Source organism: Anomaloglossus baeobatrachus, chromosome 2 (genome assembly GCF_048569485.1).
Source record: "Anomaloglossus baeobatrachus isolate aAnoBae1 chromosome 2, aAnoBae1.hap1, whole genome shotgun sequence".
Taxonomy (NCBI): Eukaryota; Metazoa; Chordata; class Amphibia; order Anura; family Aromobatidae; genus Anomaloglossus; species Anomaloglossus baeobatrachus.
In genome coordinates, this window is record NC_134354.1 from 744729460 (window position 1) to 744753035 (window position 23576).

The 23576-nt window shown below is 51.7% G+C and overlaps 1 protein-coding gene across 1 annotated transcript in view; it reads left to right on the forward strand.

The window, feature by feature from the left end:
- The window catches only part of ACAT1 (acetyl-CoA acetyltransferase 1), a 73699-nt gene that overhangs the window by 29194 nt on the left and 20929 nt on the right, over window positions 1-23576 (forward strand). Inside the window, exons 9-10 of the mRNA XM_075337435.1 lie at window positions 2083-2196; window positions 14126-14190. Of these exons, the coding sequence (XP_075193550.1) occupies window positions 2083-2196; window positions 14126-14190 (179 nt within the window). The remainder of the gene's footprint in view (window positions 1-2082; window positions 2197-14125; window positions 14191-23576) is intronic.

Genomic DNA, 23576 nt, shown 5'->3' on the forward strand with positions numbered 1-23576 from the left:
TGCCTGGGGGCATTGTGAGATGGGGCTCCATTAAGGGCCAAAAACTGTCTCCTGCTTTTACTTTGGTTAGATTAACAAGGTCCTTCCGGGCAGCTGAGTATAACTGATGGACCTGTAGCATCTTCCTATAAAATCACATAGGGTTAATGCTGGGATCTGGCAGGCAGGGGATTAATGCCGCTGACTGGGTGGGGTTGAAAGGGACATATTTAAATGAGGGCTGTTCCTCGTCAGGTTCGGGGTAAGGCTCACTATGTGTCCTAAGGGAAAAAGGGGGATCCAAGGGGAGGGGATTGGTAATTGGGGAGTGTGACGGCAGACTGGCCGGTGAGGGGAGAGACGGCATTGCAGGTATGGGAGGGAAAATGGGTATGGGTGTGGAAAGGGTTAAGGGATGCTGTCTAGTGACTGCAGCATCTGTGAATATCTCCAAAACGGGGAATAGAATGGGGATCAGGTTGTGGGGCAGCAACAAAACAACCTGCCGGAGGACCCTCAGATCTGTCCTCAGACTCGGGTAACATATAGAAAAACACAACATCTCCTCGCTCATCCTCTTCTTTGACTTCAATATATCTTTCTGATAGCAATGCCTGCGATTATTCTGCCAAACAATTCTGCATCATTCAACAATCTCCTGTCTTTTAACTTGCCCTTTTTTGCTTTCAATGCTGTTGCCCATAGTGACAGTTGTAACCGACCTCCTTTTGGTAATTCTAACATTTTAAAAATCTCCAAGGCATGGCATACAGCTTTCTTCCCTTCTCTCTCTGCAACTAGCTCTAACAGTCTGTGAACCTTCAGGCCTCTCAACTTTCTGTCTCCTCTGTCTGAACATTTTTGCTATGTTGGTGGTGTCTGGATTACACTAATATGACTATGCGGTGTACGTTAGAGTCCGGCCGGCACCTAAGGCTACACCTCTATACTAGCTGGCAACTCCTCAGCTATATAGTAATAAGGGTATCCCGCGTCACGGAGGAGGGGTACAAAATGTATTCCCTCCGGACTTGATCAGCTGCACCAATATTTTTTATTGTCCTAACTCACTATCTTCGGTCACGTGAAAATCTTCCGTGTCACGGAGGAGGTCGTACAAGAATGCATATGCACATACAAACAAGTCCCGGCCTCCGGACTTGGTCAGCTGTACCAATATTTAAACGTCCTAACTCACTATCTTCGGTCTCGGGAACCCCCCCGCGTCTTTAATTACAGACCGGGTCAGTCTAACTAGCTATATCCAGCCACCACCATCTTTCCTGCCCTAACAACCGTCTTCTGGATCCCTTGTGACACTCGATCCACACCTCAGGGCTGGGATCGTGCTCTGAGCTCCAGCGGGCAACACCCCTGAGTCACAATCAGGTACCTTTTAACACCGATATGGACACACAGCCCGTCACTCCCTCCTCTCCAAAACCAACCACAACGGTAGTGAATACACAGTATGTAACACTTACCCGTGGGGTCGGAGGTGATCAGCCTGGTTGGAGCGGAGGGAGGTCTCAGTCCGTGACATCCAAACAATCCTCCACACTACATAGACAGACAGATTATACAACTACATCTACATTTTGATTATTTATATACACAGATATTCTTATTACGTTTAAACAAACATACTATAGCTCAGACCACCTTCACAATGGTACCAGACACTGCTGTTAGATGGCAAAGATGACTGGGGTTCAAGGCAAGAAGTGCAGCGCTTACAAGCTTCGTTCAAAAGAGCTTGCAAGTGCTGTGCTGAATCTGGATGACACTGTTGGGATTCACTGGACAGTTTCAGCACAGCACTTTCAAGCGCCCTCAACTAGTTTGTAAGCCCTGTGCTGAAGGTGGCTGAAACGGTTGGGAAACATTGGCCAGTTGCAGCGTCCTTGTAATCCTGTGGTGATGTAGGAGCAAAAATATCTGTTTGCATCATCATAGTGCTCTGTTTGGGACGGCTGTGGTGCAAGGTTTGTGATAATTTTAAAACTTCCATTAGGAACAGTAAATTTTGCAGACTAATGGCGTTGCGTTACAGGTTTTATATCGGGAAAACATTTCCACAATTGTGTTTTCACCCCTTCCCAGGCACGGTAACTGCGGCCAATGCCAGCACACTGAATGATGGGGCAGCAGCCTTGGTTCTTATGACTTCAGGAGCAGCAGACAAACTCAAGGTCAAACCCTTGGCACGGATCCTAGGTAAATACCAAATGCTTTCCTAATGATTTACAGTTTGTATAAGATGCATGGCTGCGCTGCTGTTCCAAAATGTGTGCTCTTTGATGCTGCGGAAAGGGGCAGCATAGTCTTTGTAGCAGAGGAGGCGAGTAGGGGCGCTGCGGCTGGCCAGCTACACAGCAGCACTTGCAAACTGTACGGCACTGCACTTTTTGCTGTGGACACTGGCCACCTCTGACTTGTTGAGGTGGCCGGTAACATAGACAATGAGTTGTAAACAGTAGAATTCAAAACTTCTGTTTTTGAGAACATGGAGGATTTTTAATAAAAGGTAAATTGCAATGTTGCTTGTATTTACAAACAGTTTGCAATTTCTTTGTCGCTCCATTGGGAGACCCAGACAATTGGGTGTATAGCTTCTGCCTCTGGAGGCCACACAAATTATTACACTTTAAAAAGTGTAACCCCTCCCCTCTGCCTATACACCCTCCCGTGGATCACGGGCTCCTCAGTTTTATGCTTTGTGTGGAAGGAGGCACACATCCACTCATGCATTCTCAGACTTAGTTATGTCGGTTGGAAGAAAAGAGGACCCCCACGGGGCCCCCGGCATGTTCCCTTCTCACCCCACTATGTCGGCGGTGTTGTTAAGGTTGAGGTACCCATTGCGGGTACAGAGGCTGGAGCCACATGCCGTCTCCTTCACCATCCCTTATGCGGCTCTGGGAGAAGTGGGATCCTGAGCGGTCTTCCATTTGCTGGGACCGTGCTCCATCCGCAGCCCCTGAGGGAACCGGCCGGACCGGAGCCTCTTCAACCCCAGGGACCAGGCCCTGCACCTTTAAAGGTACTCTGTGTCCCCATAGGGGATCTGACAGAGAGCGCACCTTCTTCCCGAAAGCCGCGGTAGTTGTAAAACTGAGGAGGCCGGTGGACTTCCGCGCCGACCGTGCCTGCTTGTCGGGTGCGGCCTCAAATTTAGTCCCCGGCTTCACCGCGGCCTAGTCGCAAAAATCCCGCCCCCGGGCCTGCCTGTCAGGGGTAAGGGCGGGATTTCCGACATGATGTCGGATGTGAGGGCTGGAGCATCCTGCATGTCTTACCCCCCCCCCCTCCCCTCACTGACCACTGTGGGGACCCCAGATTCCCGCTCTTTGCTGGCGCCGCCCTCGGCCCCGCTCCTCCCCTGAGAGCTCCGGCGGCCATTTTCTGGCATTCTGCCGGTGGATGCTTCTCAGTGAACGCAGCTCTGGGGGATCCAAGACAGGGAATCTGGAGGACACACTCCGCTCGTTAGCGGTCGGTAAACCACACCTCCCGGTGCTGGTTCCCCTAGGGTGCCGGGGATATACATATGTGTATATATATATATATATATATGTGTATATATATGTATATGTGTGTGTATATATATATATATACATATTTCATTTCATCATATACCCTCAGTGGTCACGCTCCTAGGAGACAACAGCATGTCGTCCACAAGGAGCAAAGCTACTAAGGCACAGGTTTTTTTTCGCGGCCTGTACCTCTTGTGGGGCTATGTTGCCTGCAGGATCCACGTACCCTCACTGTAAACAATGCTCGACTCCTGCCACGCTTGCTCAGCCGGAGCCTCGGGCACTGGTGGGCCCCTCGGCTCAGGTGGGCCCCCCTGCTCCCCCTGAGCAGGCTGCAGGGATAGAGTCTCCGGTGTTGGCCTCTTTCGCTGAGAAACTCTGTCTCTTTCTCAATCCATGGCACAGTCTATGGACAAATGGTCTTCTAGGCTCCTTGAGGCATTGCAGTCCAGACCGGACCCTTCACAGGCCCCGGCTCCTGTTAGCTTGTCTCCTCCAGGCCCCTCTCGGTCCGCGCCGCAGCGCGCTCCCAGGTTGGCCCCTAGGTCTCAGGCGGAGGACTCCTGCCCGGACCGCAGTCCCAGACCGGCTAAGCGGTCTCGCTGGGACTCTTCCCCATCTTCCTCACGCTGCTCGGAGCTTGAGGACTCTCAGGAAGACGAGGCGGATGTGGGAACTCAGGGCTCTGACCCTGACTTCGCCCTTAACCTTGATACACCTGAGGGGGACGCCTTAGTAAATGATCTTATCTCATAGAGGAGTCGGCTTCTCAGCAGGAGAAACACCAGTTTCGGTTCCCCAAGCGTACGCGCAATACGTTTTTTGATCACTCTAACTTCAGGGATGCTGTCCAGAAGCCCAGAGCGGTCCCGGACAAGCGCTTTGCTAAACGGCATACTGACACGCGTTATCCCTTTCCATCTGAAGTTGTTAAGGGCTGGGCTCACTCTCCCAAGGTGGATCCGCCAGTCTCCAGATTGGCTGCTAGGTCCGTTGTGTCTGTTGCAGATGGCTCATCCCTGAAGGATGCCACTGACAGACAGATAGAGCTCTTGGTGAAGTCCATCTATGAGGCCACGGGCGCGTCTTTCGCCCCGACCTTTGCCGCCGTGTGGGCTCTCCAAGCGATCTCGGCTTGTCTGGCTGAGATTAATGCTGTCACACGGAATTCTGCTCCGCATGTTTCGTCTTTGACCTCCCAGGCATCTGCCTTTTCGTCCTACGCCATGAACGCCGTCCTGGACTCCACTAGCCGTACGGCTGTAGCATCTGCTAACTCCGTGGCAGTCCGAAGGGCCATGTGGCTGCGCGAATGGAAAGCAGACTCTGCTTCCAAAAGGTTCTTAACTGGTCTGCCCTTTTCTGGCGACCGTTTATTTGGCGAACGATTGGATGAGATTATTAAGGAATCCTTACCCCAGTCCAAACCTAAGAAACCTCAGCAACGAAAAATACAATCGAGGTTTCGGTCCTTTTGTCCCTCCGCCAAGCCCCAATCCTCCTCGTCCAACAGGCCGGAGAAAGGCCAGAGGAACTCCTATGCGTGGCGGTCCAGGTCACGCCCCCAAAAGGCCGCAGGAGGCACTGCCTCCAAGACTGCCTCCTCATGATGACTTACCTCGGGATGGAGTTTCACACACAGCCAGCGTTAGTCAAGCTACCGCGGGACAAACAGCTTTCTCTGCAGGCAGGGGTGCAATCACTTCTTCGGAGTCAGTCACACCCCTTAAGACGCCTCATGCACTTCCTGGGGAAGATGGTGGCAGCTATGGAGGCAGTGCCGTTCGCGCAATTTCATCTACGGCCACTCCAATGGGATATTCTCCGCAAATGGGACAAGAGTGCGGCTTCCCTCGACAAGAACGTCTCTTTCCCTTGCGACCAAAACATCCCTTCAGTGGTGACTCCTACCCACATCTCTGTCGGGGGGAAAATCATTCCTACCCCCAACCTGGGCTGTGGTCACCACGGACTCGAGCTTGTCAGGTTGGGGAGCGGTTTTTCTCCACCACAGGGCTCAAGGAACCTGGTCTCCGATAGAATCGTCCCTTCAGATCAATATTCTGGAGATAAGGGCAGTATATCTAGCCCTATTGGCTTCCATCGTTGGCTGGAGGGCAGGCAGATCCGTATCCAGTCGGACAACGCCACTGCCGTCGCCTACATCAACCACCAAGGCGGCACTCGCAGTCGTCAAGCCTTCCAGGAAGTCCGGCGGATTCTGCAGTGGGTGGAAGACACAGGCTCCACCATCTCCGCAGTTCACATCCCGGGCATAGAAAACTGGGAAGCAGATTTTCTCAGTCGTCAGGGCATGGACGCGGGGGAATGGTCTCTGCACCCAGACGTGTTTCGAGAGATCTGTCGCCGCTGGGGAACGCCGGACGTCGATCTCATGGCGTCACGGCACAACAACAAGGTCCCGGCCTTCATGGCACGGTCTCAGGATCACAGAGCTCTGGCGGCGGACGCGTTAGTCCAGGATTGGTCGCAGTTCCGACTGCCGTATGTGTTTCCCCCTCTGGCGATGCTGCCCAGAGTACTACGCAAGATCAGGTCCGACTGCCGTCGCGCCATTCTCGTCGCTCCAGACTGGCCGAGGCGGTCGTGGTATCCGGATCTGTGGCATCTCACGGTGGGTCAGCCGTGGGCACTTCCAGACCGCCCAGACTTGCTGTCACAAGGCCCGTTTTTCCAGCTGAATTCTGTGGCCCTCAACCTGACTGTGTGGCCATTGAGTCCTGGCTCCTAGCGTCTTCAGGGGTATCTCAGGATGTCATTGCCACCATGAGACAGGCCAGGAAGCCAACGTCCGCCAAGATCTATTACAGGTCTTGGCAAATCTTCCTGTCCTGGTGCATGGATAACGGTTTTCCTCCATGGCCGTTTGCCTTACCCACTTTTCTTTCATTCCTTCAATCTGGAATGGACAAGGGTTTGTCCCTCGGCTCTATCAAGGGCCAAGTATCGGCGCTCTCCGTGTTTTTTCAAAAGCGTCTAGCCAGGCTTCCGCAGGTCCGCACGTTCCTGCAGGGGGTCTGCCACATGGTCCCACCTTACAAACGTCCGTTGGAACCCTGGGATCTTAACAGGGTTCTGTCGGCTCTTCAAAAGCCGCCTTTTGAGCCGCTGCGGGATGTCTCTCTCTCCCGTCTTTCTCAGAAGGTGGCCTTCCTGGTGGCAGTCACGTCACTTCGGAGAGTGTCTGAGCTTGCAGCGCTGTCATGCAAAGCTCTCTTCCTGGTTTTCCACCAGGATAAGGTTTGGTTCTGCGTCCTGTCCCGGAATTTCTCCCTAAGGTGGTATCCCCTTTTCATCTAAATCAGGATTTCTTTGTCGCTCCTAATTGGGAGACCCAGACAATTGGGTGTATAGCTACTGCCTCCGGAGGCCACACAAAGTATTACACTTAAAAGTGTAAAGCCCCTCCCCTTCAGCCTATACACCCCTCGTACTGCTACGGGCTCATCAGTTTTTATGCTTTGTGCGAAGGAGGTCAGACATCCACGCATAGCTCCACTGTTTAGTCAGCAGCAGCTGCTGACTATGTCGGATGGAAGAAAAGAGGGCCCATACTAGGGCCCCCAGCATGCTCCCTTCTCACCCCACTTTTGTCGGCGGTGTTTGTTAAGGTTGAGGTACCCATTGCGGGTACGGAGGCTGGAGCCCACATGCTGCTTCCTTCCCCATCCCCCTTAGGGCTCTGGGTGAAGTGGGATTTTACCGGTCTCCAGGCACTGAGACCGTGCTCCATCCACAGCCCCTGGGAATCTGCTGGATATGGAGCTGAGTATCGTCAGGGACAGGGCCCTGCTACGTCAAGGTACTCTGTGTCCCCGTACATACCGCGCGCAGACACACTGCAGCATTGCTGGGTGTGTTAGTGCGCCGGGGACAACAGCGCTGCGCGCTTGTGCCATTACTAACTACAGCCTGGCTGAGTGAGTCTATGTATTGGGAACTGCCGCGCCGGCCGCTGCTGTCAGTTTTACACTGCGGCGCGGCTGGGACTTGTGGTGCGCCGGGGACTTCCGCGCTGGCCGTGCATATATGACGGCCGCGCTTATTACTCGAGTCCCCGGCTTTTGCGGCCTAGTTTCGTTTCGTTCCCGCCCCCAGGCCTGCCAGTCAGGGGAAGGGCGGGACGCTGTACAGAACGTCAGCGCCGAGGGCTGGAGTCTACTTTACATACTCCAGCCCTCACACTGGGCACAGTGGGAAGCCAGTTTCCCGCACTTTGTCTGAGGCACGCCCACGGTCCGCCCCTCTTCACAGAACGCCGGCAGCCATTCCTGTGTGCAGTCTGAGCTGGAGAGGGGAGACAAGTTCTGGGAGACCCAGACACGGGATTCTGGCGACCACACACCCGCGTTTGAGCGGGCGGTAAGCGGCACCTCTGGTGCTGACCCCACTAGTGCCGAAGTGTACATTTGTATTTTTATGCTTGCATGCTATACATTGCACTGTACGGTCGCTGGTGATTCTTGGCTATATACCCTCCTAGATTGCTCAGAGGAGACAACAGCATGTCGTCCGCAAAAAGCAAGGGTGCCAAGGCACAGGCTTTCTATGCTGCTTGTACCGCATGTGAGGCTACTCTACCGGCAGGTTCCACTGACCCCCATTGTGTGCAGTGCTCGGCCCCTGTGGCACTTGCTCGGCCGGGGCCTCTGCTAGAGGTGACCCAGGGAGAACCACCTGTGAATACTGTCCAGGTGATGGGGACGGAGTTTGCAGTTTTTGCTGATAGATTGTCTGTGACTATGACTAAAATTCTAGAAACTTTGCAGTCTAGACCTGTAACTCAGACCATGGGCACTGTTGAATCATTGCTCCCTGGTCCCCCTCAGTTGGAACAGCTCCGGGCTCAGGGGGTATCCCATGCATCCCAGGGTGAAGGCTCTGACACGGACGACAGTCCCAGACAGCCTAAGCGAGCTCGCTATGAGCGGCCCTCGACTTCATCACACTGGTCAGGGTCCCAGCAGGAGGACTCTCTGTATGATGAGGCGGAGGTAGCTGATCAGGATTCTGATCCTGAGACCGCTCTCAATTTGGATACACCTGATGGTGACGCCATAGTGAATGATCTTATAGCGTCCATCAATAGAATGTTGGATATTTCTCCCCCAGCTCCTCCGGTGGAGGAGTCAGCTTCACAGCAGGAGAAATTCCATTTCAGGTATCCCAAGCGTAAATTAAGTACTTTTCTGGACCACTCTGACTTTAGAGAGGCAGTCCAGAAACACCACGCTTATCCAGATAAGCGTTTCTCCAAACGGCTTAAGGATACACGTTATCCCTTTCCCCCTGACGTGGTCAAAGGCTGGACCCAGTGTCCCAAGGTGGATCCTCCAATCTCCAGGCTTGCGGCTAGATCCATAGTTGCAGTGGAGGATGGGGCTGCACTTAAAGATGCCACTGACAGACAGATGGAGCTCTGGTTGAAATCCATCTATGAAGCTATCGGCGCGTCGTTTGCTCCAGCATTCGCAGCCGTATGGGCACTCCAAGCTATTTCAGCTGGTCTTACACAGATTGACACGGTCACACGTACTTCTGTTCCGCAGGTGGCATCCTTAACCTCTCAAATGTCTGCATTTGCGTCTTACGCGATTAATGCTGTTCTGGACTCTACGAGCCGTACGGCAGTGGCGTCCGCCAACTCCGTGGTTTTACGCAGAGCCTTGTGGTTAAGGGAATGGAAGGCAGATTCTGCTTCCAAAAAGTGCTTAACCAGTTTGCCATTTTCTGGTGACCGACTGTTTGGTGAGCGTTTGGATGAAATCATTAAACAGTCCAAGGGTAAGGATTCATCCTTACCTCAGCCCAGACAAAACAAACCCCAACAGAGGAGGGGACAGTCGGGGTTTCGGTCCTTTCGGGGCTCCGGCAGGTCCCAATTCTCCTCGTCCAAAAGGACTCAAAAGGATCAGAGGAGCTCAGATTCTTGGCGGGCTCAGTCACGCCCAAAAAAGACAGCCGGAAGACCCGCCACCAAGGCGGCTTCCTCATGACTCTCGGTCTCCTCTCTCCGCATCCTCGGTCGGTGGCAGGCTCTCCCGCTTTGGCGACATTTGGCTGCCACAGGTCCAAGACCGTTGGGTGAGAGACATTCTGTCCCACGGGTACAGGATAGAGTTCAGTTCTCGTCCTCCAACTCGATTCTTCAGAACGTCTCCGCCTCCCGACCGAGCCGATGCTCTTCTGCAGGCGGTGTGCACTCTAAAGGCAGAAGGAGTAGTGATCCCTGTTCCTCTTCAGCAACAAGGTCACGGTTTTTACTCCAATTTATTTGTGGTACCAAAAAAGGACGGGTCTTTCCGTCCCGTTCTGGACCTAAAACTTCTCAACAAGCACGTGAAAACCAGGCGGTTCCGGATGGAATCCCTCTGCTCCGTCATCGCCGCAATGTCTCAAGGAGATTTCCTAGCATCAATAGACATCAAGGATGCTTATCTCCACGTACCGATTGCTCCAGAGCATCAGCGTTTTCTACGCTTCGTTATAGGAGACGAACACCTTCAGTTCGTAGCTCTGCCTTTCGGTCTGGCGACAGCCCCACGGGTCTTCACCAAGGTCATGGCAGCAGTAGTAGCAGTCCTGCACTCTCAGGGACACTCTGTGATCCCTTACTTAGACGATCTGCTTGTCAAGGCGCCCTCTCAAAAGGCATGCCAACTCAGCCTGAACGTGGCGCTGGAGACTCTCCAGAGTTTCGGGTGGATCATCAACTTTTCAAAGTCAAATCTGACCCCGACCCAATCGCTAACATATCTTGGCATGGAGTTTCATACTCTCTCAGCGATAGTGAAACTTCCGCTGGACAAACAGCGTTCACTACAGACAGGGGTGCAATCTCTCCTTCAAGGCCAGTCACACCCCTTGAGACGCCTCATGCACTTCCTAGGGAAGATGGTAGCAGCAATGGAGGCAGTCCCTTTCGCGCAGTTTCATCTGCGTCCACTACAATGGGACATTCTCCGCCAATGGGACGGGAAGTCGACGTCCCTCGACAGGAATGTCTCCCTTTCTCAGGCGGCCAAGGAATCTCTTCGGTGGTGGCTTCTTCCCACCTCATTGTCAAAAGGAAAGTCCTTCCTACCCCCATCCTGGGCGGTGGTCACGACAGACGCGAGTCTATCAGGGTGGGGAGCAGTTTTTCTCCACCACAGGGCTCAAGGTACGTGGACTCAGCAAGAGTCCACCCTTCAGATCAATGTTCTGGAAATCAGAGCAGTGTATCTTGCCCTACAAGCCTTCCAACAGTGGCTGGAAGGCAAGCAGATCCGAATTCAGTCGGACAACTCCACAGCGGTGGCATACATCAACCACCAAGGAGGAACACGCAGTCGGCAAGCCTTCCAGGAAGTCCGGCGGATTCTGACGTGGGTGGAAGACACGGCATCCACCATATCCGCAGTTCACATCCCAGGCGTGGACAACTGGGAAGCAGACTTTCTCAGTCGCCAGGGTATGGACGCAGGGGAATGGTCTCTTCACTCGGACGTGTTTCAGGAGATCTGTCGCCGCTGGGGGATGCCGGACGTCGACCTAATGGCGTCCCGGCACAACAACAAGGTCCCGGCTTTCATGGCGCGGTCTCACGATCACCGAGCTCTGGCGGCGGACGCCTTAGTTCAAGATTGGTCGCAGTTCCGGCTACCTTATGTATTCCCACCTCTGGCACTGTTGCCCAGAGTGCTGCGCAAGATCAGGTCCGACTGCCGCCGCGCCATCCTCGTCGCTCCAGACTGGCCGAGGAGGTCGTGGTACCCGGATCTGTGGCACCTCACGGTAGGCCAACCGTGGGCACTACCAGACCGACCAGACTTACTGTCTCAAGGGCCGTTTTTCCATCGGAATTCTGCGACCCTGAACCTGACTGTGTGGCCATTGAATCCTGGATCCTAGCGTCTTCAGGATTATCTCAAGGGGTCATTGCCACCATGAGACAGGCTAGAAAACCAACCTCCGCCAAGATCTACCACAGGACGTGGAAGATATTCTTATCTTGGTGCTCTGCTCAGGGAGTTTCTCCCTGGCCATTTGCATTGCCTACTTTTCTTTTCTTCCTGCAATCCGGTTTGGAAAAAGGTTTGTCGCTCGGCTCCCTTAAAGGACAAGTCTCAGCGCTATCTGTATTTTTTCAGAAGCGCCTAGCACGACTTCCTCAGGTACGCACGTTCCTGCAAGGGGTTTGTCATATCGTCCCTCCTTACAAGCGGCCGTTAGAGCCCTGGGATCTGAACAGGGTTCTAATTGCTCTCCAGAAGCCGCCTTTCGAGCCAATGAGGGATGTTTCCCTTTCTCGCCTTTCACAGAAAGTGGCTTTTCTAGTAGCGGTCACGTCTCTTCGGAGAGTGTCCGAGCTAGCAGCGCTGTCATGCAAATCTCCCTTCCTGGTGTTTCACCAGGACAAGGTGGTTCTGCGCCCGATTCCGGAGTTTCTCCCTAAGGTGGTATCCCCCTTTCATCTCAATCAGGATATCTCCTTACCTTCTTTGTGTCCTCATCCAGTTCATCATTGTGAAAAGGATTTGCATTTGTTGGATCTGGTGAGAGCACTCAGAATCTACATTTCCCGCACGGCGCCCCTGCGCCGCTCGGATGCACTCTTTGTCCTTGTCGCTGGTCAGCGTAAAGGGTCGCAAGCTTCCAAATCCACCCTGGCTCGGTGGATCAAGGATCCAATTCTTGAAGCCTACCGTTCTGCTGGGCTTCCGGTTCCCTCAGGGCTGAAGGCCCATTCTACCAGAGCCGTGGGTGCGTCCTGGGCATTACGGCACCAGGCTACGGCTCAGCAGGTGTGCCAGGCGGCTACCTGGTCGAGTCTGCACACTTTTACCAAGCATTATCAGGTGCATACCTACGCTTCGGCGGACGCCAGCCTAGGTAGACAAGTCCTTCAGGCGGCGGTTGCCCACCTGTAGGAAAGGACTATTTTACGGTCCTATCACGAGGTGTTATTTTACCCACCCAGGGACTGCTTTTGGACGTCCCAATTGTCTGGGTCTCCCAATTAGGAGCGACAAAGAAGAAGGGAATTTTGTTTACTTACCGTAAATTCCTTTTCTTCTAGCTCCAATTGGGAGACCCAGCACCCGCCCTGTTTTCTTAGGGATTTTTGTTTTTTTCGGGTACACATGTTGTTCATGTTGAATGGTTTCAGTTCTCCGATGTTTCTTCGGATTGAATTTGTTTGTAAACCAGTTATTGGCTTTCCTCCTTCTTGCTTTTGCACTAAAACTGAGGAGCCCGTGATCCCACGGGGGGTGTATAGGCAGAAGGGGAGGGGCTTTACACTTTTAAGTGTAATACTTTGTGTGGCCTCCGGAGGCAGTAGCTATACACCCAATTGTCTGGGTCTCCCAATTGGAGCTAGAAGAAAAGAAATTTACGGTAAGTAAACAAAATTCCCTTCATCTCCTTGCCTTCCTTTTGCCCTAATCCAATTCACCAGTGTGAAAAGGATTTGCACTCTTTGGATCTAGTGAGAGCACTCCGGTTCTACGTGTCTCGCACGGCGCCCCTGCGCCGTTCAGATGCACTCTTTGTCCTTGTCGCTGTCCAGCGTAAGGGCTCTCAGGCCTCCAAGTCAACCTTGGCTAGGTGGATCAAGGAACTGATTCTCTAGGCCTACCGTTCTTCTGGGCTTCCGCTCCCTTCAGGGCTGAAAGCCATTCTACCAGAGCCGTAGGTGCGTCCTGGGCATTGTGGCACCGGGCTACGGCTCAGCAGGTGTGTCAGGCAGCTACGTGGTCTAGTCTGCACACTTTCACGAAGCACTATCAAGTGCATACCTATGCTTCGGCAGACGCCAGTCTAGGTAGGCGAGTCCTTCAGGCGGCGGTTGCCCACCTGTAAGAGGGGGCCGTTTTTCGGCTCTTTCGATTGAGGTATTCTTTTACCCACCCAGGGACTGCTCTTGGACGTCCCAATTGTCTGGGTCTCCCAATGGAGCGACAAAGAAAAAGGGAATTTTGTTTACTTACCGTAAATTCCTTTTCTTCTTGCTCCTATTGGGAGACCCAGCACCCGCCCCTGTGCCCTTCGGGCTGGTTGTTCTTTTGTGTACACATGTTGTTCATGTTGAATTGTTCTTTTGGTTCATGTTTCAGTTCTCCGAACATCCTTCGGATTGAATTTACCCTAGACCAATTTATAAGTTTTCTCCTTCCTGCTTTTGCACCAAAACTGAGGAGCCCGTGATCCACGGGAGGGTGTATAGGCAGAGGGGAGGGGTTACACTTTTTAAAGTGTAATACTTTGTGTGGCCTCCAAAGGCAGAAGCTATACACCCAATTGTCTGGGTCTCCCAATAGGAGCTAGAAGAAAAGGAATTTACGGTAAGTAAACAAAATTCCCTTTTTTACCCCTTTTAGAAAGTGAGAATTCTCCTATTAAGCCAATATAATGGGGACTAGAAATGCTCTGAATTATCATATGGCCAGAGGAGCGTGTAATCTATACTGGTAGATCCTGGATTGTCCTACTCTTCTTTCATGCGTTACAGAAATTTATTTATTTATTTTTTTTAAACTTATTTAGAGGATCTGCACTCTCTCATTATCTGTTGCTTTAATTTGTTTTTCTCCTTTGTTCAGCTTTTGCTGACTCTGCTGTGGATCCAATTGACTTCCCTATCGCACCTGCCTATGCGATTCCAAAGGTAAAAATTTCTTTCTAGGGTGACCGTTATAATTACCGTATTTTTCGCTTTATAAGACGCACCCCCAAATTTGGTGAAGGAAAAGAGAAAAAAAAGTTTTTTTTAATGTTAAATGTATAATGCCAGTGTTTGTCTAACAAATCCTATAGGGAATATGTCCCGCATAGCCCCCCATCCTAAAATTAACCCTCTTAATTTGGATACAGCCCCCTATTTATGGCACACGTCCCCTACAGCTGGCACAGGTTTATACACGCGTCCCGTTGTGCTGCCCATAGCCCCCTATGGATGGCACATGTCCCCATGTTTCATATGGCCCCCATGCTGCTGCCCATAGTAAAATAAAAACCTCTTTATTTACCTTCTCCAGCGCTGTCCTCCCATGTCTCCGTGCTGCGGAGCTCCTCCACTTCCTACTTTTCGGTGCCGGTCATGTGATCGGCACAGCAGAGTGTCATCATCTCTGCGTGCCTGATCACAGCGGCAGCAGGGAGACCGGGGAGACACCAGGAGATCAACGCTGGAGGAGGTAAGTAAAGCTTTTTTTTTTATTTCTTCGGCGCTCCATTGGGAGACCCAGACGATTGGGTGTATAGCTACTGCCTCCGGAGGCCACACAAAGCATTACACTAAAAAGTGTAAGGCCCCTCCCCTTCTGGCTATACACCCCCCGTGGGATCACGGGCTGCTCAGTTTTCAAGCTTTGTGCGAAGGAGGTCAGACATCCACGCATAGCTCCACTGTTTAGTCAGCAGTAGCTGCTGACTATATCGGATGGAAGAAAAGAGGGCCCATGCTAAAGGGCCCCCAGCATGCTCCCTTCTCACCCCACTCTTGTTGGCGGTGTTTGTTAAGGTTGAGGTACCCATTGCGGGTACGGAGGCTGGAGCCCACATGCTGTTTTCCTTCCCCATCCCCCTGAGGGCTCTGGTGAAGTGGGATCTTACCGGCCTCCAGGCTCTGAGGCCGGGCTCCATCCACAGACCCGGAGATCCTGCTGGATACGGAGCTGGGTACCGTCAGGGACAAGGCCCTGCAACATTCAGGTACTCTGTGTCCCCGTACAGACAGGCACAGACACACTCCAGCGTTGCTGGGTGTTCTAGTGCGCCGGGGACAGTAGCGCTGCGCACTTGGGTTATACTCACTGCAGCTTAGCTGAGTGAGTTTATGTGTGGGGAACTACCGCGCCGGCCGCCCCCGGAGACTGCGGCGCGGCTGAGACTTGTGGTGCGCCGGGGACTTCGCGCCGACCGTGCTTTTACGACGGCAGCGTTTATAAATCTAGTCCCCGGCTTCTGCGGCCTAGTTACGTTTCGTTCCCGCCCCCAGCCCTGTCAGTCAGGGAAGGGGAGAGACGCTGTACAATAGTCAGCGCTGAGGGCTGGAGTCTTATTTACATACTCCAGCCCTCTCACTGGGCACAGTGGGACGCCAGTTTCCCGCTCTTTGTCTGCAGCACGCCCACGGCCCGCCCCTCTTCACAGGACGCCGGCAGCCATTCCTGCACGCAGTCTGAGCTGGAGAACGGACATAGCCCTGGGAGACCCAGACAGGGGATTCTGGCGACCACACACCCGCTGTTAAGCGGGCGGTAAGCAGCACCTAGGTGCTGACCCCACTAGTGCCACAGTGTTGTTTTGTGTACTTTTGTCTGTACCTATATATATTGCACTGTACGGTCGCTTCTTGGCTTATACTCCTATATTGCTCTGAGGAGACAACAGCATGTCATCCGCAAAAAGCAAGGGTGCCAAGGCACAGGCTTTATATGCTGCCTGTACCGCATGTGGGGCTGATCTACCGGCAGGTTCCACTGACCCCCATTGTGTGCAATGTTCGGTCCCTGTGCCACTTCGTCAGCCGGAGTCTATGCTAGTAGTGGCCCAGGCAGAGACGCCTGTGAAACCTGCCCCGGTGACGGGGACAGAGTTTGCAGTTTTTGCTGATAAGATGTCTGTGACTATGACAAAAATTCTAGAAACTTTGCAGTCCAGGCCGGTCACTCAGACCATGGGCACTGCTGATTCAATGTTCCCCGGTCCCCCTCAGTTGGAACTAATCCGTGCTCCAAGGGGGTCCCAGGCATCACAGGCTGAAGGCTCTGACTCGGACGACAGTCCCAGGCAGCCTAAGCGAGCTCGCTGGGAGAGACCCTCGGCGTCATCACGCTGGTCAGGGTCTCAGCGAGAGGATTCTCTGTATGATGAGACAGAGCTAGGTGATCAGGAGTCTAATCCTGAGACTGCTCTCAACCTGGATACCCCTGATGGTGACGCCATGGTGAATGATCTTATAGCGGCCATCAATAGACTGCTGGATATTTCTCCTCCAGCGGAGGAGGCAGCAGCACAGCAGGAGAAATTCCATTTCAGGTATCCCAAACGTAAATTGAGTACTTTTCTGGACCACGCTGACTTCAGAGAAGCAGTCCAGAAACACCATGCTTATCCAGATAAGCGTTTCTCCAAACGTCTTAAGGATACACGTTATCCCTTTCCCCCTGACGTGGTCAAACGCTGGACCCAGTGTCCAAAGGTGGACCCCCCAATCTCCAGGCTTGCGGCTAGATCCATAGTTGCAGTGGAAGATGGGGCTTCACTTAAAGATGCCAATGACAGACAGATGGACCTTTGGTTGAAATCTGTCTATGAAGCTATCGGCGCGTCGTTTGCTCCAGCATTCGCAGCCGTGTGGGCACTCCAAGCTATTTCAGCTGGTCTGGCGCAGGTGGACTCTGTCATACGTCCATCAGTGCCGCAAGTGGCGTCCTTGACCTCGCAAATGTCTGCGTTTGCGACTTACGCTATCAATGCGGTCTTGGACTCTACCAGCCGTACGTCAATGGCGTCCGCCAACTCTGTGGTTTTACGCAGAGCCTTATGGTTAAAGGAATGGAAAGCAGATTCTGCTTCCAAAAAATGCTTAACCAGTTTGCCATTATCTCAAGACAGACTGTTTGGTGAGCAATTGGCTGAAATCATTAAACAGTCCAAGGGTAAGGACTCTTCCTTACCCCAGCCCAGATCAAGCAAACCTCAACAGTGGAGGGGACAGTCGAGGTTTCGGTCCTTTCGAGGTTCGGGCAGGGCCCAATTTTCCTCGTCCAAAAGGACTCAGAAGGAGCAGAGGAGCTCAGATTCCTGGCGGACTCACTCACGCCCAAAGAAAGCAGCCGGAGGAACCGCTTCCAAGCCGGCTGCCTCATGACTTTCGGCCTCCTCTCTCCGCATCCTCGGTCGGTGGCAGGCTCTCCCGCTTTTGCGGCATTTGGCTGCCACAGGTCAAAGACCGGTGGGTAACAGACATTTTGTCTCACGGGTACCGGATAGAGTTCAGTTCTCGTCCTCCGCCTCGGTTCTTCAGAACTTCCCCACATCCCGACCGAGCCGATGCTCTTCTGCAGGCGGTGTGCTCTCTAAGGGCAGAAGGAGTGGTGATCCCTGTTCCTCTTCAGGAACGAGGTCAAGGTTTTTACTCCAATCTGTTTGTGGTGCCAAAAAAGGACGGCTCTTTCCGTCCTGTTCTGGACCTAAAACTGCTCAACAAGCACGTGAAAACCAGGCGGTTCCGGATGGAATCTCTCCGCTCCGTCATTGCCTCAATGTCTCAAGGAGATTTCCTAGCATCAATAGACATCAAGGATGCTTATCTCCACGTGCCGATTGCTCCAGAGCACCAGCGTTTTCTACGCTTCGTTATAGGAGACGAACACCTTCAGTTCGTAGCCCTGCCATGTGGTCTGGCGACAGCCCCACGGGTTTTCACCAAGGTCATGGCAGCAGTGGTAGCAGTCTTGCACTCTCAGGGACACTCGGTGATCCCTTACTTGGACGATCTACTTGTCAAGGCACCCTCTCAAGAGGCATGCCAACACAGCCTGAACGTTGCGCTGGAGACTCTCCAGACTTTCGGGTGGATCATCAACTTTTCAAAGTCAAATCTGTCACCGACCCAATCACTAACATATCTTGGCATGGAGTTTCATACTCTCTCAGCGATAGTGAAGCTTCCGATGGACAAGCAGCGTTCACTACAGACAGGGGTGCACTCTCTCCTTCAAGGCCAGTCGCACCCCTTAAGACGCCTCATGCACTTCCTGGGGAAGATGGTGGCAGCAATGGAGGCAGTCCCGTTTGCGCAGTTTCATCTGCGCCCACTTCAATGGGACATTCTCCGCCAATGGGACGGGAAGTCGACGTCCTTAGACAGGAAAGTCTCCCTTTCCCAGACGGCCAAGGACTCTCTTCAATGGTGGCTTCTTCCCACCTCATTATCACAAGGAAGGTCCTTCCTACCCCCATCCTGGGCGGTGGTCACGACAGACGCGAGTCTGTCAGGGTGGGGAGCAGTTTTTCTCCACCACAGGGCTCAGGGTACGTGGACTCAGCAGGAGTCCACCCTTCAGATCAATGTTCTGGAAATCAGGGCAGTGTATCTTGCCCTACAAGCCTTCCAGCAGTGGCTGGAAGGAAAGCAGATCCGAATTCAGTCGGACAACTCCACAGCGGTGGCATACATCAACCACCAAGGCGGGACACGCAGTCGGCAAGCCTTCCAGGAAGTCCGGCGGATTCTGATGTGGGTGGAAGCCACGGCCTCCACCATATCCGCAGTTCACATCCCCGGCGTAGAAAACTGGGAAGCGGACTTCCTCAGTCGCCAGGGTATGGACGCAGGGGAATGGTCCCTTCACCCGGACGTGTTTCAGGAAATCTGTCGCCGCTGGGGAAGGCCGGACGTCGACCTAATGGCGTGATAAGGCCGTAATTTAGGTTGATGCAATCTAGTCATGCATCCCTCTTAAACTGTCTGCAGTCCAAATTATGAGTCACTTGTGGTAGCATGCATGACCACACTTTCACACACCAGAGAGACGTACTCGGATATGAATAGAAAGTAAGACTGATTTATTTCCGGAAGTGTTACAAATATATATAACCTTATTGGCTAGGTGCCAAGAATACGTAACACGTCTCCTATTGGATAAAGTAGAACAGCTTATTCTGTGATATACAGTTTACTGTAATGTGCTTGGTTCCTCATTTATATTAAGCAATGTCAGCGTGATTCACTGGTCACAAGAATAGCCCAGACTGTCTGTCTGAGTCTTATGCCAAGAGATATGTGGGGTACAGTTCAAACAACATCTTAAATCTTGTTCTTTATGGATATCTCCATGTAACTCCTATATACTCATAATAATGATAATCACATCCCTAACAGTCCCCCCTTTGGAGATAGCCAAAAAGTCTTTCCTTACGTTTCCAGGTCTATTGATCTGTCCTAATGCTGATGGTTACCTCACTCACATACGAGATACCCCATCCCTTGTGGATGAATCTCCCCACCCAACAGACTATGCATAGGAAGCCAGATCCTGACCGTGTTCTCTAGACTGTCCTCATGGCTATGTTCCGCTGGCCCACGTTATTCAGGAAGGGGGAACGTGGCAGTAGTCCTTTAATTGGCTAATATTTATCAGGGTTGGATTCACTCAGAGTCTCATGCTCCTCAGTCCTCAGGCGGTAATGGTGGGACATCAAAGGTGGGATGTAGAGTCGTCTTCCAGTCCACATGCTTAGATATCATCATCCTGGCACAAAGTATCGGGTAGAAGAGGGAAGACAGCCATCTCCTGGTCTCAGGCAGGTCCGACATCTCTTTGTAGTGGAATGCATGGATCGTCGTCCGAAAGAAAAAGAGTGAGAGAAGAGAGAGAGAAAGAGAGAGAGAAAGATTGAGAAGAGAGGAAGAGAGAGAAAAAGATTGAGAAAAGAGAGAGGAAAAGAAGAGAGAGAAAAAGAGGAATGAGAGAAAGAGAAAAGAGAAGAAATCTAGATCTGGCTGGATCTGGAGGAGAAAACTCAAAAACGTGTATTAGGCAAATGTTTAAACAAACAACAAGCTTAGTTGAAGTATCTGGGGGTACTTCTAAACAGGATTTCATAGGGTCTCAACCTAGTGGTCCCTGCTGTGGTGTGTCTGACACTGAACAATGCAAGCGAAGACTATCATGCCCTTGCTTTCTACACTGCCCCAACCTCCCAACCTTCCCTCTATTTTGTGGCTGGTATGGGGTGTGTAGAGTCAGTTCTGTGTCTAAGGCCTGCCATATCTCTTTGGCTGGCAGTGAAAGCAGGTCACTAGCCACTTCCTATGGTCTCCGGGAGCCCACAGCTGCACCCTATCTCAGTCCTCTTCTTCTTCTGGGACTTGCTCTTGTAGGGTCAGGACAACGTTTTCTCAAGACTTTCCATCCTTCCTTTCTTCTTCACATCTGGGTCATTCGAAAAGCACAGATTGACTGACTGTTCCTCTCGTAAGTGGTCTTGGGGCTTCTTTGGATGTTCTGTCAGTGAGGGCACTTCTTACTGCTTCCCTTGACTCCTCCAATGTAGGCCTCAACCCTGCTCACCGCGACTCTGTCTGGCAATAGCAAAGCTTCCATCCGTTCTTCTATGGCCTCATGGCGGCGTACAGTTCCATTGGCAGTGATCAAGTCTCTTGTCCTCCACAGAGTAGATGCTGGCTGCCATCTTGCAGGCTTCAGCGAGAGCACATACATCTGCTTCTTCACAGACAGGCATGCGGGTAGCGACTGCTCTATCAGCACAGCGTCTTCTGCTACCAGCACCATACCCATGTGGAACCGTCTTCTTGATGCACATCTTGATCCATCCGCAAAGATGTTAAGTCAGGGTCCAAAGGTGTATCCGTCACGGTATCGAATCCAGAGTTTCAGCTATGCCAGAGTCGACTACCTCTTCCACCAAGGTGTCAGAGGTGGGACACTCCCCCCTTGGAAGAGGGAGAAGTTCAGCAGGATTAAGGACCCCACACCGAGAGATGGTGACTTTGTCAGGGAGCAGTGATGTCATACGGGCACTGATCTTCAACTGGTGCTTTAGGTAGGTGTTCAATCTGGCTGAGTAGTGTTCAAAGGACTGCTATCTTCTTCCATGGCAAACATGTAGAATGACTTCTGGGCTGGAGATGATGTGATGATACTCTTCTGGTGACTGAGACTGTAACTCAGGTGACTGTGACTACTGCACATCTGTATGTGGGGTGATCTTGTAAGCTGCTAGATTCATCTCCATACGTCTTGCCAGTTGAAGGAGGGTGTCTTGGTCTTTACCAGCTGTAGTTTACATGTGGGCTCTCGGAGACCTGATACAAAGGACTATACCCAGGTTTGTAAGAAAGAGCAATGGATGTAACTTTGGGGTCAGGAGAACACTGAAATTCTAAAAAACTAAGATCCCCTAAAACCCCGGGGAAAGAGAAAAGAGCACAAGAGGGTTTGGAAACTACCAAGCAGCACCCCCTGACTACATATACACAACTAGGAAAAAGCAGTGGAGCATATCTACTCTACCTCTCCTGTGCTGACCCTGTAACTGGGGGCCCTGCACTCTCCCTCATCCCGACGGTAGACCTGATGGTGGTCAGGGTCGAGCCTCCAGCGTATCCCTCTCTCCTGTCAGACCCTGTAAACTAAGACACAAAGGATTACTGGGTGCTGCCAACGAAAAACTCTAATATATGTCAACTCCTGATGATCAATGTCCCCTTGGGACCACATGAACCTCCACCCTCGCTATCAGGGAACTCTTGTGCAAGACACCAGGCAGGATAACATACAAGTGAAAATATCTCAAAACTAGGCTAAGTAACAACTGCCATATGCAGAAAAATATTCACTGTCCACCAGGACTAATAGTGAGCAGTCTATATGGTCTACTAAATTGTATAACATACAGAAAAAACAAATATGCAAAAGTGAAGGGAAAAGGTCCACAGGACTATCAGCAATAACCTCTGCTAAGGTTCATTAGTGGAAAAATGGAGTGTGTGTGTTCCAGGTCCCTGTCTCCCCCCCCCCCTGCAGTCCCTGCTATGTCGGCAATAAACAGAGCAGTGACTTTGGCTGCTAAAACAAAAAAAATGGGGAACTGGGTGTCGGCTGGACTAAAAATGGCATCTAAAGATGAACTATGTAGTGTCTGAGTTAAAACGTCCACGTACATTCAGGAGGTATTCAATCTGTCACCGGGAATATGGATTATATAGGGACCCCTGGGCTGACCCTGTAACTAGGGACCCTGTACTCGCCCTCATCTCGACGGTAGACCTGATGGTGGTCAGGGCCGAGCCTCCAGCGTATCCCTATCTCCTGTCAGCCCCTGCAATAACTATCCCCATACCATACCCCACCCAGGGCTGAGTGACAGAAAGAAATCTACATTCAGAACAGGAAATAATGGGGTGGGCTTACGTGGACACAAGTCCACCCTATATATCAGCTTATATTTCTTATTTTCACAGACAGGTAAAATACACATAGTGTAGTTGCTAGATTCAGAATTACTCATCAATTCACATCTAGAATTCTCCATTTCAACATACGTGTGTCACTTCCCTGTTTTTTTTTTTTTTCTTTTTTTTTTTCTTTCTTTTCAACTCTCCTACGGTGTTTCACACCAAAAACTGCGTACATTATAGTGGCCTTGGGACTTAAGATGGCTGGAAAAGGGAACTAGGTGGGAAGGGGGTTTCGGCACCAAGAGGGGACTAGGTGCGGCCCAACCTGAAATGACGTCTGGGCAGGCTAGGGAGGGCGTTTGGTGGGCAGGGGGACAAACTACACAAGTCCAACCCTCTGAGGATGACATATAGGGTGGTGGGCATTGCTTTCTAATGGGCTTGGCCACTTCCTGAGGAGCCATTTTCTGAGCTGGTGCAATATACAAATATCTACCATCTCTATCCCATTCCTCTTTCCAGGCCAATCTTTTAACGTCCTTTGACGTTCTATACCATGCTTCAGCATCCATAAGGAGATCTATATCTTTCAAGATCCCTCGCTTGTTTAACAAAACATCTTTCCATTCCTTCTCGTTCGCTTACTAATTCTTCTGCCGTTAACTTGACAGGTGTGGACTGATTAGACCCCATGCTTCAAGGGTATACGACCCAAAACTAACACGTCAATCTGGATGTCTGCTATGCCGTAATCCACTTCCTCTTCTGGACCAGCGATTTTACACATCCACAGAATACACAGAATACACAGAATTTCTATCTCAGTCCACAAACCAGGTTGTCCTACAAGGAAGAGGTGTCACGTGGGTGATAGATACTAAATTCACCCTCACTATCTCTTACTTCATGTACCAGCAACCTCTGTTCACACTATATACACCTTATTTGAACGGTCCGTCCAGAACATCAATAATACTGTTTAAAACCAAAGTCAAGGGATTTTGCCAATGTTCCTCCTACCTAGGATCGCGGAGAACATCAAATACAGTCAGGGTCTCACCATGACGCTGTACCGGCCAAAACCAATCCCCCTATCGTCTCCTCTCTGTGGAAGACGC